The sequence below is a fragment of the Arachis hypogaea genome, chromosome 12 (genome assembly GCF_003086295.3).
Source record: "Arachis hypogaea cultivar Tifrunner chromosome 12, arahy.Tifrunner.gnm2.J5K5, whole genome shotgun sequence".
NCBI lineage: Eukaryota > Viridiplantae > Streptophyta > Magnoliopsida > Fabales > Fabaceae > Arachis > Arachis hypogaea.
The window spans coordinates 104,337,623-104,355,763 of record NC_092047.1 but is presented as its reverse complement, the minus strand read 5'-3'; the positions used below and the strand labels follow the sequence as shown (position 1 = coordinate 104,355,763).

The following is an 18,141-nucleotide window of genomic DNA, read 5'->3' as shown; positions in this document are numbered from 1 at the left end:
TGAATACCCTACCCGACCCCTGACAATTACCTCGAAAGGACAACGAGGTCCCCAAGAAAAAAAAAAACACTCAATCCGGCTCCTGGTCTTTTTTTTTGGGACTGATTAGCCCATGTGCCAAAAAAATAACATTGATTTTTTTTTTCGGCACAGGGGCCTCGTTGTCCTTTCGAGGTAATTGTCAGGGGTCGGGTTGGGTTTTTTTTTATCAAGGACCTCGTTGTCTTTCGATGTAATTGTCAGGGGCTGTTTTGGGTTTTCTCTTATATATATGGTAGGGGCATTTGAGTAATTTCATATATACAGGGAATAAACGGGTCTTCACGGGGCGGGAACCTCTATTCCCGTCCTCGTCCCGTATAATAAACGGGTCCCTGCCATGCCCCCCGCGGGTAAAAACTGTCCTCTATATCTGGTCTCTGGCAGGTAAATTCCCGTGGGTACCCGTCCCGTCCGGGAGTTTTGCCATGCCTACTCAATACTTAACAGCAGCATTAAGTAAATCTCAGTTAATTCACAAATGAACCGAAATTAGTTCATATTTGAACAACAACTAACTAAATAACCACACATGAACCAGCAAATTCAAATGAGACGAAGTAAAATGAACCTAAATTAAACTAAGAAACGAACTGAAATTTGTTAAGGAATAAAAAATTTAGTCAATACTTAACTGCAGTATCAAGTGAACTTCAGTTATTTCACAAATGAACCGAAATTAGTTCATATTTAAACAAGCAGTAAAAAAACTCAATCATCAACAAAAACACATCGAATTCATTTTTAGATTCAAATGAATCTAAAATAAACTAAGAAATAAATCAAATTATTTAATAATTGCACCAGAGAAAATTAGAACTAATGAAGATGTTAGCAAAATATTGGTGTTGTTGGTGATGACGAATTGACGATAATGAAAAAAGAAAAAAAGAAGAAGAAGACATAACATCAGAAGAGGAGGAGGATAAGAAGCGACGACAGTGAACATGCGCTCGTGAATTTAAAATACTTTATCGAACTTGATTAAAATTATGACTTGGATATAGAGATTTATTAGTAAAATATATAGCGGGTATTTTTGGAAGTAATTATAGCAAATGGAATAGTTAACAACTCTAAATTACATGTTTAACCCTTAATAAGTTATTGAATCAATAATCATTAAATATAGGAGTCAGAATTAGAAATAAAATTTGTAGAAGAATATACTTTTTTTAATAATGTATAGATGTATAGATATGATAATATTTGTTCGTACAATATATATACATATACATTGCAATTAAAAATTTTCACCTTCTAAACATTTCTTACTAAAAACAAACTCCTACAATTGTATACATAACCTTTTTGGTGGTTATAGTTACAAATATTAAATAAAACCTCTAACTACTAAACCAGTAACCTTACATGTAATAATAATAATAAAAAAAACATGCAACGTGAATATCTAAAGCTTGAAACTGTCATTTCAACCTTCAAAATAAAATATATATATGATTTTGATTAACAAGAAAAAAATACACAACACCTAAAACGAGTTGAGGTTTTTGAACTTCAACTTATTTTCCAGAAAAAAATCCAGCAAAATAAAAATGATTTTGGAATATATTATTTGTTTTTACTTTTTATGCCAACTCTGTTTCTTTATTTTTCAGTTTTCAGTTTTCACTCAATCTTCACTGTTACTACAAAAAGCATGCCAAAGAAGCCGTTAACGGTTCTCAGTTTCTCACTCAAACTTTCTCTCTCCTCTCTGAAACACAAAAAACACACACACACTCTCTCTCTCTCTCTAGTCTCTACAAACTCAACTGTTTCTGAAATCGGAAACCCAAAACCCCTCTCTTAATCTAATCTTAGGGTTAGGGTTTCCCTCTCTCCATTCTCATGTAAAACCCTAACTCCACCACCACCACCAAAACCGCAACCACCACCTCGCCGACGCCGGAAGTTTAAAAAATGGGCAACTGCTGCCGATCTCCAGCTGCCGTCGCCCGCGAGGACGTGAAATCATCATTCTCCGACCACACCAAAGGAAAACACACCTCCGCAGCCAGCGCCGCCGGAAAACAGAAAAATGCTCCGATCACGGTCCTCGCCGGCGTTCCCAAGGAGAACATTGAGGAGAAGTACCTGGTGGACCGTGAGCTCGGGCGTGGGGAGTTCGGCGTGACGTACCTCTGTATCGACCGGGGATCGAGAGAGCTGCTTGCTTGCAAGAGCATCTCGAAGCGGAAGTTGCGGACGGCGGTGGACGTCGAGGACGTCCGCCGTGAGGTGGCGATCATGCGCCACCTGCCGCGGAGCTCCAGCATCGTGTCGCTTCGTGAGGCGTGCGAGGATGACAACGCCGTGCACCTTGTAATGGAGCTCTGCGAGGGTGGGGAACTCTTTGACAGGATCGTGGCCAGGGGGCGTTACACGGAGCGCGCTGCCGCCGCAGTTGCAAGGACCGTCGTGGAGGTTGTGCAGCTGTGCCATAGGCATGGTGTGATTCACAGGGACCTGAAGCCGGAGAATTTCCTGTTTGCTAATAAGAAGGAGAATTCGCCGCTCAAGGCTATTGATTTCGGGCTTTCCATATTCTTCAAGCCAGGTATGAATCAGGTTGGAAATGTGGGTTTGGTATGATTTTTTTATTAATTAGATATGTTGAATTTTCGTGATACATTCAATGTTGGAAAGGCTTAGTCGTTGTTCGAAACTTTACATGCAATGTTGAACTGAAGGGGTAGTTAGGTGGATGATCTCTTGTTGGAGTTGAATGTGGAGTTACTATATTGTTTGCGTGAGTCATAGACTCGGATTTCACTTCCACTGGAGTGCTAGTTTCATTGAATCTCAGTGTGGATTGTAGGGAGTGTACCTTTGGTGTTAGGGAAGTTGAAAAACGTGAACGATGAGAGATTGGAAATCTATAAGTTATAGAAAGCTCTACCTTTGTTTTTTTGAAGGATGCTGGATGTACTTAATTTGATAAGCCCAAATAAGAAATTCTCAATGTTGCCAAAAAGGTTCCTGATTTATGTGTAGGCCAATTGTTAAGGAATGATTATTGATTGAAATGTTAGAGTACGTTGAATATATTGAATTTGAAGAAATGTAACTAATAACTGCTTAATTTTCTGGAAAGGGATGATCTTGATTACTTGTAGGTGTATTTATAGCTAGATTTATTTTTTGTTCCTTAGTTAATGGGCTGCAATAATTTTGCAGTTGTTTTCTTTCTCCATGACATTTTAAGGCAAAGGGGGTCAGTCTTCTTCTAAAGTGGAATATTGAAACAAAATAGACTACTTTATAATGAGCTTCCGTACTTAACTTTTTCAATGAGCTGGTGAACTCATCAATTGAATCAGGGTATTTTATACGCAGTTCACTGTTCAAAACTTTGAATTGTTAGTGTTACCTACTGTGTGGTTTTACTAGGACTTAAAAATAAAATGAGATCCAACTTCTTATGTTACATCATCAGAACATTGTTGTGCTTTCTCTTTTTTTTCAGTACTTATGCTTCTATTGGGACATTATACATATAGAGTATATTATTCTTGAATGATATGAAATTTAGCAGATGTACTGTGACAGAAATTTTGTCACAATATATATATATATATATATATATATATATATATATTGAGGCCATATACAATTTAAAATGGAAGGGGAAACCTTCAAATGGTTTATTGGATAAAAAGAATCTTGCATGGTATATATTCAAAGGACAAGTCTAGACAAAGTATCCTTCATTAATGAAAAGGTTGGCATAATTTATGATGTTTATTTAATGTAGAAGGGATGCTAGAGAAGGATAGATGTGATGTGTAAGCTGATCTAAGGATAATCTGCTGTGTAATGGTGTACAGGACTTGTTAAATTACACCAAACTTTCACTGATTCTTTTGTACAAAGATATTCACTACTGATATAACTGGTCTGGTATGTATCCTGTGCAGGCATCCAGTACTCATTCCTAGTGATCTGAATGGCATAAAATCTCCTCTGTATCTTTAACTCCCAACTTCCAAGCATCATTGTGTTAATGGAATCCTTACTTTTTTCCTACACTAAAATTAAATTTGTGGAGTCCATCTTAGGTCCTGGTCTGAGCCCATAATGAAAATAAAGCTTTGCAGTCACGGTATTACTGTGTTAGGTTATGTTTCTTTTGAAAGATTTTGAGAAGGAAAAAAAGAAAAATGAAAATGAAAAAGAAAAGAAACAAAAGATGGAGATATGTGGATATGTTCATAGGATTTAGTCCAAATGCATCGATCCTTGGCAAGTATAATTTAGATTATTGTGGTCTATAAGCAGGTTGTTTTAGATGGTCTATGATAGCATCCAAAGTAGTTTGATTTCTTCTAACTTTCCCATGGCATTGAGCAAATCAACAAACAAAAGACCCATTCTATTTTGTTTTCTGTTAAAAAGCCTTAGCATGGAGAATCAGATATCTAGTAGCAGTTTTGTTTTGCAGTTCCATAGTACTGTTTGTTGATGTTATTACCATAATTTGAAAGAAAAGCACTGGCTCATGCCAGGTGCATTGTTTTGCATTACCTTTTTGTGTTTCAACATATGTTTCAGTTTTCTGTCATTGCTTATGATGTCTGGCACAATATTTACATATCCTTTTGGGTAAATCTGTGAATTTCCAGGTGAGAAATTCTCAGAAATTGTTGGAAGTCCATATTATATGGCTCCAGAGGTGCTCAAGCGGAACTATGGGCCAGAAATAGATATATGGAGTGCAGGAGTGATACTCTACATCTTACTATGTGGCGTTCCCCCGTTTTGGGCTGGTACTAAGTCCTAAGCCTCTCTTATGGCATTATTTCTGCTTGCCCTTCTACGTGGTGAATGAATATGTATGGCATTCATTCTTACCATGTGTTTTCTAATCCATATCAGTGCTTGGACATGCTCATATTCCTTTGAAACATGGGTTCATTTCTCATTAACTCGCATTTAAACTTTATTCCTAACTTGGAGGTTGATTTTAATGCAGAATCTGAACAAGGGGTTGCACAGGCTATTCTCAGAGGGCTTATAGATTTCAAACGAGAACCTTGGCCGAGTATTTCAGAAAGTGCTAAAAGTCTTGTTAGGCAAATGTTAGAACCAGACCCTAAACTTCGACTAACTGCCAAACAGGTGCTTGGTATGTTTTATCAGTTGTACCATTTGCCTTTTTCCCTTTTGTGTTATTTTCAATATAGATGTAGAGTTATTCATCAATTGTTCATGTTGACATGTAATTATTTATCAATGATTTGTATTAAATATACTTGGGGTGATTTTTCTTAATGTATGTTTAGGGTTTCATTGTGTTTTTCTTTTCTTGTCTTGCAGAGCATCCTTGGATCCAAAATGCTAAGAAGGCTCCAAATATTCCTCTTGGGGATGCTGTAAAATCAAGACTTAAGCAGTTTTCTATGATGAATAGATTCAAAAGAAAAGCCCTTAGGGTTAGTTCACCTCATATGCTGATATCATTAGCTTGTGGTTTTATTGTGCACTAGTGCTAAGGTTTTACATTTGGAAATAGGTCATTGCTGATTTCTTGTCCAATGAAGAAGTTGAAGACATCAAAGATATCTTCCAAAAGATGGATACTGATAACGATGGTATTGTTTCCATTGAAGAACTAAAAGCTGGATTTCAAAATTTCGGATCTCAACTTGCCGAGTCTGAAATTCAGATGCTTCTTGAAGCTGTAAGTGTAGTCAACTTCCAATTTTTGTATAATCTCCATGGTGTTGACTGTTGACTATGATAAAATTGTCACATGCAACATCGCAGAGTGTATGATAAGATATTAACTAAAAAAAAAAATAATTACTGTAACCCCCCACCCCAACACCCAAGAAGAAAAAGGAAAGAAAAGTCATTCCTGTAACCGAAAAATAAAAACAAAAGTTCATTGCTGTTTAGCATGCCCTCACAGTATAAGGGCATGGGACATTGCTACGAACCAGTTAGATTGAGTATGTGATATTTAGGTTTTATATCATAAACAAGTGCTTTGTTTGAGTGTGATCAACACCTTACTATTACACTTTTACTTATTTATTTATTTATTTATTTATTTATTTATTATTATTATTATTATTATTATTATTATTATTTAACCTTGTTGAGATTTGTAGATCTTTTGTGCACAAAATACAATCATTTTTGAGAGAATTTTAGGAAATTTTTTGGACAGAGTAGGGCAACTTGTTAATGAGCTAGATATTGTTTGGACATCAAATGCATGTACAACTGATTTCCATATAATGCCATCATGATTCATCTTTTTTTGACATTTCACATGATTTTCAACAGGTAAATACTAATGGGAAGGGAACCCTTGACTATGGAGAATTTGTTGCAGTTTCCCTCCATCTAAAAAGGATGGCTAATGATGAGCATCTTCGCAAGGCCTTCTCTTACTTTGACAAGGATGGGAATGGTTATATTGAACCAGACGAGTTACGGAATGCTTTGATGGAAGACGGGACAGATGATTGTGCAGACGTAGCAAATGATATTTTCCAGGAAGTGGACACAGACAAGGTGAATATTCAATCACGTTCTTTTTACACAGACTTGGTTGCGCAACAAAAAGCCTCTAAAATTATTGAATTATTACAGGATGGACGCATCAGCTATGAAGAATTTGTGGCTATGATGAAAACCGGAACAGATTGGAGAAAAGCATCTAGGCATTACTCACGCGGGAGATTCAACAGCTTGAGCTTAAAGTTGATGAAGGACGGTTCTGTAAATTTAGGAACTGAGCAGTTACTTGTTTGAGTGTTGGCCTTTCTCTTTCTAAATAGTGTAATATTCCTTCTATATTCTAAACATGGCTTCCCTGTGATGATTTTTTGGTTCCTTGTTATATTGGGTCTTTCTTTTCTGCTGCCATGTGAATCACAAAGTAATGTGCATTGTGCATAGCCAGTTATACATGCACTTTGCTACTACGGTAAAACCATGGTACCTTGGAGCCAATGATGTGACGTATGCTTCTCCTCTCTTTAACCCACCCATCTTGTTTAACAATGGTATCTCAATTGTTCAATGTGGCCAACGTATGCTTGTCAACATGCTAATTTCATGTACCTTTTATTGGACTATGATTTGGTCATTGTATCCTAGAAAAATAGCTGTTTACTAAATTTTGAATGTCTTGATGAACGACCTAGCGAGATATACCAATTCTGTGTCTATGCTTCATAAACCTGGAATCAATATTGGTGTATTCATCAAAGGAATAGGCATGTCCGTGTCATTGTTCAACTTGAAAACTCAGAAAGGAAGAGCTTTGGGAGGCGTTACTTGACTTGTGCAAGATTGATTTTGATAGAAAAATACTTGTAATTTAAACAATTAAGTTTTAATTTTACAATTATGTATAATTGCATAACATGTTTAGAAATGCAGCACAAACCAGTGTGTTATCAGATCATGACTGTGTGTAGTAGGCCTTAATTACGAGCCAGGAAAGCTCTTTGTTTCCCTATTGGTTTGATTGCTTGAGCCATCAAAGCTCTTGATTCATTGACTTGGTTACTGAGCCAATGTCAACCCAAAATATGTTCACTGTTTTTGGGGACAGACCACTATTATTTATTCCACAGTATGACTCTTATTTAGTTATTTTTCGTACTTGCTTTTATAGTATGACTTTCTTGCAATCAAAAACCGTTCTGCTTTCCTGGAGCCATCATCATTGTACACTTTAGAGACTTGCTAATCTGGGCCTTTGGCCCTTCTATCACCGAGTAGCCCATGGCAGAAGAGATTGTGATGCATGCCCAAGGCAAGAAGAGACCATCCTCCATGTGCTAAGAGACTGTCAAGTGTATGGATATCTATTTTGTGGTGTGCTGGTGGGTTTGGAAATGGAGGAACCAAGAAATTTTCTCACCACCATTTATCAGACCTCTGAAAGCTACTGTTGTTATTAAGAATGCGCTGGACAGAATAAAGGAAGCTTGGACGAGACAGAAAGAGAAGAAAGGCAAAAGAGAAGGGTTGAAGGTAGGAAATATTTGGGGCCCCCCTAAGCAGGGGTGGATTCTATAGTCCTATATGGTGAGTATATTTTAAGGATTAGTTTGGATTTATATCACCAGAGATACAGGTACAGAAAAAATTGAAAATGTCGTTTGTATCTACTTTTTTTTTTTTTTTTTAACATTGAATAACTCTCAACCTTCTTTATCACTATTCCTCATCATAGATCGTTAACTCAAACTAAGTTACAAAATTAAGAATATAACACATCTAAATTATCAACTTAACTAATAAATCAGATTTTTTTTAAAAAAAAAATAGGAAAATTAGAGAGAGAGAGGGGGAAGGGTTAACACTTGAAAATTTGACATTTTTATGAGAATAAAATGGAATAAAAGGTATACCGTAGGAAACCAAAAATAAAAAATGGAATAAAAGATTATAAAAAAATTGTTTATTATGACCAAGTTTTGTCTCTCAACTTTTGGAATGAACAAATTTAATAGTAGTACATAATAGGATAATTATTTAGGGTAATGCTACCGTGCTGAAAGTAAAAATTTTCAGAGGAACTGATGTGTCGTCATTGAATGAATAACGTGTATGAGTACTATGGTCACACACACATAATTTCTGTCACACAGTCAGAAGGATGTAGGAGAGTAATTAGATAGAATATATTAATATTTTCTTAATGTTTGTGATTATGTATATTGGACTTTTTGATGGGCTAGCCAAATTATTTTTTTAAGTGTGGGCTAACTTTTCAATATGAATTTATGGGAAAAAAAACTTGTTCAATTGACATTTTTATGATAATACAAAAATTGATTCCTTGAAAAATAACCTTGTATTTATAACATAAATAATGTACAATGATATAAGCTTTTATATTATAAACAATAAAACGTGAGATTAATTTGTTGTCGAATAATTTATTATTTATAAAGCAAGGATATATATATTTTTTCAAAGAAAGTTATGATAAGGAATTTAAATAGGTATTTAAAATAAGTTTTTAAATATATTTTATAATATTTTATTATTTTTTATTTATTATTTACGACACCAAAAAATATATTTTTAAAGTAAGTCATCATTATAAGAAATTTAAACAGGTATTTAAAATTAATTTTAGTGACTAGGTAAAGGAATTTTTACAATGTTTAATTCATAAATCATAGAAAAATAAGTTTTAAAATATGATATTTAATTAATCAAAAGTTTTTTACGAATATTTTTATAATTTAATTTGATACACTGTCAATGTAAAATAATTTTATACGTACATCTAATTACGTAAGATCATATAGTAAAAATAACTATATTTTGTATTGATTATGTGAATAATCATAAAAAAATAAACATTATTGCACGATAGTGTAAAATATTTTACATTGTCAATGTATCTCCAAAGATCCAATATATTTGCACGTAAATTTATATAAAATTTGAAAATCAAAATGTAAAGAAAGAAATATATGAAAAAAGTGAGATTTAAATTTAAATTAGACAAAAATTTAGAAAAGAGAAAAAGTTGGATAATTATTAAAATAATTGGGAGGTTAATACTATTTTTTTAATTTTATCGAAACTTTCTAAAATATTAAAGTGGGTGGACACAGTAAACCTTTGATTTTATCTATATTATTGTTGTTGTTGTTATTATTATTATTATTATTGGACCAAACCTACTTTTAATTATTTCATGGACCAACAAAATATTTAGGCTAAATTTAAATTCAAAATTCTGACTAAAATAAAATACATTTAAAAACTTATTTTAAATACTTATTTAAATTCCTTATCATGATTTTTTTTGGAAAAAAAATCGTTGCTTTATAAATAATGAATTATTCAACAATAAATTAATCTTACGTTTCTTTATTTGTAATATAATTTTTTTTTATCATTACACATTATTCATATATTGCAAATACAATTATCTTTTAAGCAATTAGTTTTTATATTATTATAAAAATATAAATCGAATAATTTTTTTTCTATAAATTAACATCGAAAACTTAGCCCACACATAAAAATAATTTGGCTAGCCCATCAAAAAGTCCAATAAATATAATTACAAGCATTATGGCAATATTAATCTATTTTACCTAATCACTTTCGTACACTCTTTTGATTATGTGACAGAAATTGTCTTTGTGTATAACCACAGTACTCATGCGCGTCAATCATCCAATTACAACACATCAGTTTTTTACATGCTGAAAAAATTTGCTTTCAGCACGGTAGCATTACCCAATTATTTATTCTCGTTATGTTATTAAATTTGATTGTTATTATATAATTATAAAAATTATTGTGATGTAATATATACTTTATCCCCTGTCAAAATGTTCTAAATCTGTTTCTTTTTTTTTCCTATATTTGTCTTCATATTTGTGTCGCCTAAGAGTATATGAGTATTTTTCCATCTAATGCCATGTGCTAGGATATAAACAAAGTAGTTCCAACTTTTGTGATATAAACACAATATCTACTTCGACACCAGTCCACAAATCATGATTGATGTTGATCATATAAATGTGGAAGCCACCAAAATATCACCACAACACAATTATGTGGCTTGAAGCAAATGTTACTATTAAAGTATATGTACATGTACTAATAAAAAAAGAAGAGTATCCCTGTTATGATGAGTTATGAGTTATGACTTGGCCATTCCATGAACACAACATATTTCTGCAGGTGATAAACAAGAAAAAAACTATTCTTTTTTCATACCCCACTCACACACAACCCAACATACCCCAAGATCCTCAATTGCAATGTCGGTAGCAATTTATTGGTGGTCCAAACACTGAAAAGGAAAAGTAGTAGCTTAGTTTCTAAAGTGTGATTGGATAGATCAAAGGAATCTACGTAACATGCCTCTTGAATCTGAGACAAACACGTATGTCACTACGTAATCTTGGCCTCTTGGGTGAGTTTTAGCATGAGGCTCTCTTAAAACGGATCTCTATGATCCTTGTACTTTTTGGTCTGTTGGGACTGAGAGTAGTGTGCCATGTGTTATTTGTAAAATTTCCCAAATGGGCTAATATAGAAATAGTATAAATTTTGTATGTTAAAACATAAATTGTTATAAACATGCTACATGTATATTAAAAATTAATGATTAAACTAATTACTTGTATAAAATACATATTAAACATATGCCTAATTACTCATGAGAAATAATTTACATTCACATATTATCAATAATTTTATGGTTTTAATTTGTGCCCATCTTTTTTTATATATTTAGAAAGCTTTTGCATGCCTATTGAATATATTTTTCGAATTTTAAATTTGATTTTATAGGTTATGGATAAGCCCCTCGATGGTGGTAGAAATTGACCGGTTAAGAAATTAATAAACGAAATGCATTGTAAGTACAGTTCTCAACCAGCTAAGATCCGCCTTCTCAATTTAAAAGGGGTTGTCACAAAAAAAATTAGAATTAAAATTATTGAGAGCATGAGTCCCAAGTCGTCTTCCAACGAGTTGCAGGAAAGAGTGCTAATTTATTAATTAGAAATTTTTTAGAAGGTTTGAGTTGGATAATGAGTAATTAAAATAATTGTAAATTAAAGTAGTAAAACTAAGAATTATTATTAATATAAAAAGCCTTGACTGGGAAATTGATTAATTGGAAGTTCTATTCTTGTTGGAATCTTCTCAAGTGTAATGCAAAGCGGTTGTTGTTTTCACTTAGTTAACCCTTACTGAGTAAAGGAAAGTCAAGTGATTGGGCTGATTCTTATCCGCAGATCCTAGTCCTTTCCCTTGGAAAGGTCCAGCATTAGTAGATATAGAATTAGCCAACAATGTTCAATTTAACTAAGTACTTGAGCATTCCAACTCAAGTGTCTCCTCTTAATCAACCCCATGTCAAGTAGAAAATCTACTCCATTGACATGGAATTAATATTCATAAAAATATAAGAGGACATATTTGAATAAAATAAAATAAAATAGAGATTTAAAATTAATTAAAAGTAAAAGCAATTCTATGTATTAATAAATCCAAAATGCAACATACTTATTTGAATAGGGTCAATGATCAACTGAAAAGAGTAAAGAAATAAGGAAACAAACTAAAGTAGTGTCTTCAACGGAGGTAATGACTCTTCAGCATCCAAAATCCAAAGCAAAAGCATAAACTACTAATGTAAAGCTAATCTCGATTCAGATTTAAAACTAAAAGTAATCCTAATATCGATGTATCTGAATGTGTGTGGATGCTTGTTGAGTCTCTGTATGTTCCCTTGCTTTAGTCTGTGTTTCTGGGACGAAAACTGGGTCAAAATGCGGCCCGAAATCGCCCCCAGCGTATTCTGTTATTTTTGCAGATCACGCAGGTCACGCGTACGCGTCATCCACGCGTTCGCATCATTCAGCGATTTTTCTTGTCACGCGTTCGCGTCGTCCACGCGTTCACGTCATTCGTGCAGACTTCAATCCACGAGTTTGCGTCAGGCACGCGTTCGCGTCGCTGTGATTTCTTCATTTCGCGCGCTCGCGTGAGCCATGCGCTCGCGTCAGTGTTCGCTGGTCATCTCCTTAATTTCTTGTGTTCCTTCTATTTTTGCAAGCTTCCTCTCCATTCTCTAAGCCATTCCTGCCCTGTGAAACCTGAAATACTTAACACACGGATCACAACATCAAATGGTATAAAGGAGAATTAAAATACATAATTAAAAGATTTCTAGGAAGCAAGTTTTCAACTATGGAACAATTTTGGGAAGGAATTGTAATATCATGCTAATCATATGAATAAGTGGGTAAAGACTTGATAAAACCACTCAATTAAACACAATATAAATCATAAAATAATGGTTTATCAACCTCCCTATACTTAAACATTAGCATGTCCTCATGCTTAGCTTAAGGAGATAAAGTAAATGAGTAGGGAAATGCAAAACTCATGCAATGCAGTGCAACCTATATATATGAATGCAACTATATGATTCTTGTCTACTTGGTTAAAAGTAAATAAGCTCTTCAAGACAAACATAGATCAAATTCCATTAATTCAATTTATACAGTCAGAACAGATAAAAATGCAAGAAGATAGCTGGTGCACGAATTGTGAATCACACTTTTCACAACTCGTACCATTGACCAGCAAGTGCACTGGGTCGTCCAAGTAATACCTCACGTGAGTAAGGGTCGAATCCCACGGAGATTGTTGGTTTGAAGCAATCTATGGTTATCTTGTAAATCTTAGTCAGGAAGTCAATTATGTTTATCAGTTGAATTGCAAATAAACAAGAGAGCATAAATTAAAGGTTACTTGTTATGCAGTAATGGAGAATGTGTTGGAGTTTTGGAGATGCTTTGTCTTCTGAATCTCTGCTTTCCTCTGTCTTCTGATTCACGCACGCACGTCCCTCTATGGCAAGCTGTGTGTAGGTGGATCACCGTTGTCAATGGCTACCATCCATCCTTCCAGTGAAAAGATTCCCAATGCACTGTCACCGCACGGCTAATCATCTGCAGGTTCTCAATCATGCCGGAATAGGATCTGCTATCCTTTTGCGTCTGTCACTATGCCCAGCACTCGTGAGTTTGAGGTTCGTCACAGTCACTCAATCATTGAATCCTACTCGGAATACCACAGACAAGGTTTAGACTTTCCGGATTCTCATGAATGCCGCCATCAGTTCTAGCTTATACCACGAAGATTCTGATTAAGAGGTCTAAGAGATACTCATTCAATCGGATATAGAACGGAGGTGGTTGTCAGGCACACGTTCATGGTTTGAGAAAGGTGATGAGTGTCACGGATCATCACCTTCATCACAATTAAGCGCGAATGAACATCTTAGATAGGAACAAGCGTGTTTGAATAGAAAACAGAAATACTTGCATTAATTCATCGAGACACAGCAGAGCTCCTCACCCCCAACAATGGAGTTTAGAGACTCATGCCGTCAAAGAGTACAAAGTTCAGATCTAAAATGTCATGAGATGCAAAATAAGTCTCTAAAAGTTGTTTAAATACTAAACTAGTAGCCTAGGTTTACAAAAAATGAGTAAACTATGATGGATGATGCAGAGATCTACTTCTGGGGCCCACTTGGTATGTGCTGGGGCTGAGATTTAAGCAATTCACGTGCAGAGGCCATTTGTGGAGTTGAACGCCAGTTTTTGTGCCAGTTTGGGCGTTCAACTCCAGCTTTTGATCCTTTTCTGGCGCTGGACGCCAGAATTGGGCAGAGAACTGGCGTTGAACGCCAGTTTACGTCATCTATCCTTGTGCAAAGTATTGACTATTATATATTGCTGGAAAGCCATGGATGTCTACTTTCCAACGCAATTGGAAGAATGCCATTTCGAGTTCTGTAGCTCCAGAAAATCTACTTTGAGTGCAGGGAGGTCAGAATCCAACAGCATCAGCAGTCCTTTTTCAGCCTGAATCAGATTTTTGCTCAGCTCCTTCAATTTCAGCCAGAAAAATACCTGAAATTACAGAAAAACACACAACTCATAGTAAAGTCCAGAAATATGAATTTTTCCTAAAAACTAATGAAAATAGACTAAAAACTAACTAGAACATACTCAAAACTATATGAAATTAACCCCAAAAAGCGTATAAAATATCCGCTCATCACAACACCAAACTTAAACTGTTTCTTGTCCTCAAGCAACTAGACAAATAAAATAGAAGACTAATAGGTTGAGAATCAATAATATCTCAGAGTTTTTGAGTGAAGCTCAGATTCTAATTAGATGAGCGGGACTAGTAGCTTTTTGCTTCTGAACAGTTTTGGCATCTCACTTTATCCATTGAAGCTCAGAGTGATTGGCATCTATAGGAACTTAGAATTCAGATAGTGTTATTGATTCTCCTATTTCAGTGTGATGATTCTTGAACACAGCTATTTTATGAGTCTTGGCCGTGGCCCTAAGCACTTTGTTTTCCAGTATTACTACCGGATACATAAATGCCACAGACACATAATTGGGTGAACCTTTTAGATTGTGACTCAGCTTTGCTAAAGCCCCCAATTAGAGGTGTCCAGGGTTCTTAAGCACACTCTTCTTTTTGCTTTGGACCTTGACTTTAACCGCTCAGTCTCAAGTTCTCACTTTGACACCTACACGCCACAAGCACATGGTTTAGGGACAGCTTGGTTTAGCCGCTTAGACCAGGATTTTATTCCTTTAGGCCCTCCTATCCACTGATGCTCAAAGCCTTGGGATCCTTTTTATTTGCCCTTGCCTTTTGGTTTTAAGGGTTATTGGCTTTTTGCTCTTGCCTCTTGGTTTTAAGAGCTTATGGCTTTTTCTGCTTGCTTTTTCTTTTTCTTTCTATTTTTTTCGCCTATTTTATTATATATATATATATATATTTTTTTTTTTCTGCAAGCTTTGTTCTTTGCTGCTTTTTCTTGCTTCAAGAATCATTTTTATGATTTTTCAGATTATCAATAACATGTCTCATGTTCATCATTCTTTCAAGAGCCAACATATTTAACAGTCTTAAACAACAAATTCGAAAGATATATGCACTGTTCAAGCATTCATTCAGAAGACAGAAAGCATTGCCACCACATGTTACTAATTAGAATTTTTCTTATTAAAAACTCGAAATTTTATTGCCTCTTATTCAAAAGATCTACTACTTTATTCATGTTTGCTGACGATGAGAAAAATAAACTATAGCTTAATTGGAGATAAAATCAAAATAGATACTAATTACTACTATATGAATCCTAAGGTAAACTTCTATAAGGACACTGTCACAGAGTTAAGGCAGAAATTGGAAATTAACAACCTTTATTCTGGGGGAACGGGGGTTCCTCTGATCCTTGGGGTGCTTGGTCCTGCAAGAGAAGACTTTTGGCGCTTCAATTTCCTTAAGTCACGCCCTTGCTCCTCTTGTTCTTTAAACATATAGGTCAGCATTTGACTGTGTTCCTTCTGTTCTTTTATTATTTGCTCCATAGCTTCCCGTATCTTGGTAACAGACGTCTCAAGATACTCCCAGTATTCAGATTGAGGGATCTCTGGGAGGAATTCCTGTGCTCTCTTCTTGATGGGATCATCCTGTGCTTGTTGTTTTTCCATTGATGATTTGGTGATTGGCTTCTCAACTGAGAATACTCAGTTATTCCTATCCTTACTCCAGCGTCCTTGCAGAGCAGAGAAATCACGCTTGGATAAGCCAACCTGGCCTCTTTAGAATTTTTGTTAGCAATTTTGTAGAGTTAAGCTGAAATCAGCTGATGAACCTCCACTTCCTTTCCCATCATGATGCAATGGATCATCACTGCTCTTTTAACTGTGACTTCAGAACGGTTGCTAGTAGGCAACAGAGAATGCCCAATGAAGTCTAGCCATCCTCTGGCAACTGGTTTGAGATCCTCTCTCTTGAGTTGATTTGGGACACCCTTTGTGTTGGTGGTCCACCTGGCTCCAGGGATACATATGTCCTCTAGAATCTTATCCAGGCCCTTGTCTGCTCTCATCATCCTCCTGTTGAAGGAGTCTGGATCATCCTTCAGCTGAGGTAGCTTTAAGATCTCCCTGATCCTGTCAGGATGGGTATGAACAATCTTTCCTCTGACCACGGTCCGATAGTCATAAAGAGCAGTCCCAGATAGTTTCTGCTTGTCAGTTTGCCACATATTAGCATAGAACTCCTGGACCATGTTCCTTCCCACTTTCGTTTTAGGATTAGCTAGGACTTCCCAGCTCCTGATTCGAATTTGCTCCTGGATCTCCGGGTATTCATCTTCTTTCAGATCGAATCTAACTTCCGGGATCACTGATCTCAGACCCATTATTTTGTTATAATGGTCCGAATGTTCTTTAGATAAGAACTTCCCTTGATTCCAAAGTGGTTTTGGAACGCTCTCTTTCTTGCCTCTTGGAGTGGGTTGTTTTCCTTTGGGGGCCATGATCTTAGTGATCGCGGATAAACACACCAAACTTAGAGGTTTGCTTGTCCTCAAGCAAAAGAAAAGAAAGGAGAGGGATAAAAAGATAAAGATATGATAAAAAGATTTATTTGGAAAATATAAGATAAAAGATATGATAAGAGAAGATATATTTTAAAATTGAGAGGATATGAAAGATTTTTGAGAAAGATAGATTTAGTTTTTGAAAAAGATAAAGTGGAGGTTTTGAAAAAGATATTGATGAGTTGAAAAAGATAGATTTGTAAAAAAAAGAATTTTGAAAAGAGTTGGATTGAATTTGTAAAGATGCCTGGTGCTTATGGATTAAAATACATTTGATATTTTCAGTGGTAGGGTTTTTAGAAATTATGGAATTTAGAAATCAGGGTTCTTGACATGTTTACGTAAGAAATCATGAATTGAAGTATGAAAATCAAGATTTAGAATGAAAAATTTTGAACAAAAATGAGTTTTGTCTCCTCCCTGCCATCCTAGCGTTTGAACGCCCAAACACTGCCTGTTTTGGGCGTTCAGCGCCCAATTGCTGCTCTCCTGGGCGTTCAACGCCCAGCTGCTGCCATTACTGGCGTTCAACGCCCAGTGAGTGCCCATTTCTGGCGTTGAACGCCCAGATTGCTGCCATTACTGGCGTTCAATGCCCAGTAGATGCCCATTTTGGACGTTGAACGCCCAAAATACACTTTTACTGGTGTTTTCTTGCCAGTGAGCTCCTTTTTCTCTGTTTTGTGTGCCGAGGTCTTCTGTAAATGATTCCTCACCTTTAGTGTCAGTGAACTTTATATAAAAATAAAAATAAAAATAAAAATAAAAATAAGAATAGGGCAAAACGCTTAGAGGATTGTTGCCCCATGGCTGGGTTGCCTCCCAGCAAGCGCTTCTTTATTGTCTTTAGCTGGACCTTGCTGAGCTTTTAATCTAGCTTCAGCCTTGAGCATTCTTGCTCAATGTTGCCTTCAAGATAGTGCTTGATTCTCTGTCCATTGACAATGAACTTCTTATCAGAATCAATATCTTGAAGCTCCACATAACCATATGGTGATACACTTGTAATCACGTATGGTCCCCTCCACCGGGATTTCAGTTTCCCGGGGAATAGCCTGAGTCTAGAGTTAAACAACAGAACCTTCTGTCCTGGTTCAAAGATTCTAGATGACAGATTTCTGTCATGCCACTTTTTTTATTTTTCTTTATAAAGC

General features: G+C 35.5%; 1 protein-coding gene across 1 annotated transcript; it reads left to right on the top strand.

Moving 5' to 3' along the window:
- The first annotated feature begins 1,665 nt into the window (after window positions 1-1,665).
- On the top strand, window positions 1,666-7,172 carry LOC112727998 (calcium-dependent protein kinase 13). Its single transcript, XM_025777963.2, has 7 exons — window positions 1,666-2,599; window positions 4,665-4,808; window positions 5,015-5,167; window positions 5,359-5,474; window positions 5,555-5,722; window positions 6,334-6,564; window positions 6,643-7,172. The coding sequence occupies exons 1-7, from the start codon at window positions 1,963-1,965 to the stop codon at window positions 6,802-6,804; spliced, it is 1,611 nt and encodes a 536-aa protein (XP_025633748.1). The 5' UTR covers window positions 1,666-1,962; the 3' UTR covers window positions 6,805-7,172.
- Window positions 7,173-18,141: the final 10,969 nt, after the last annotated feature.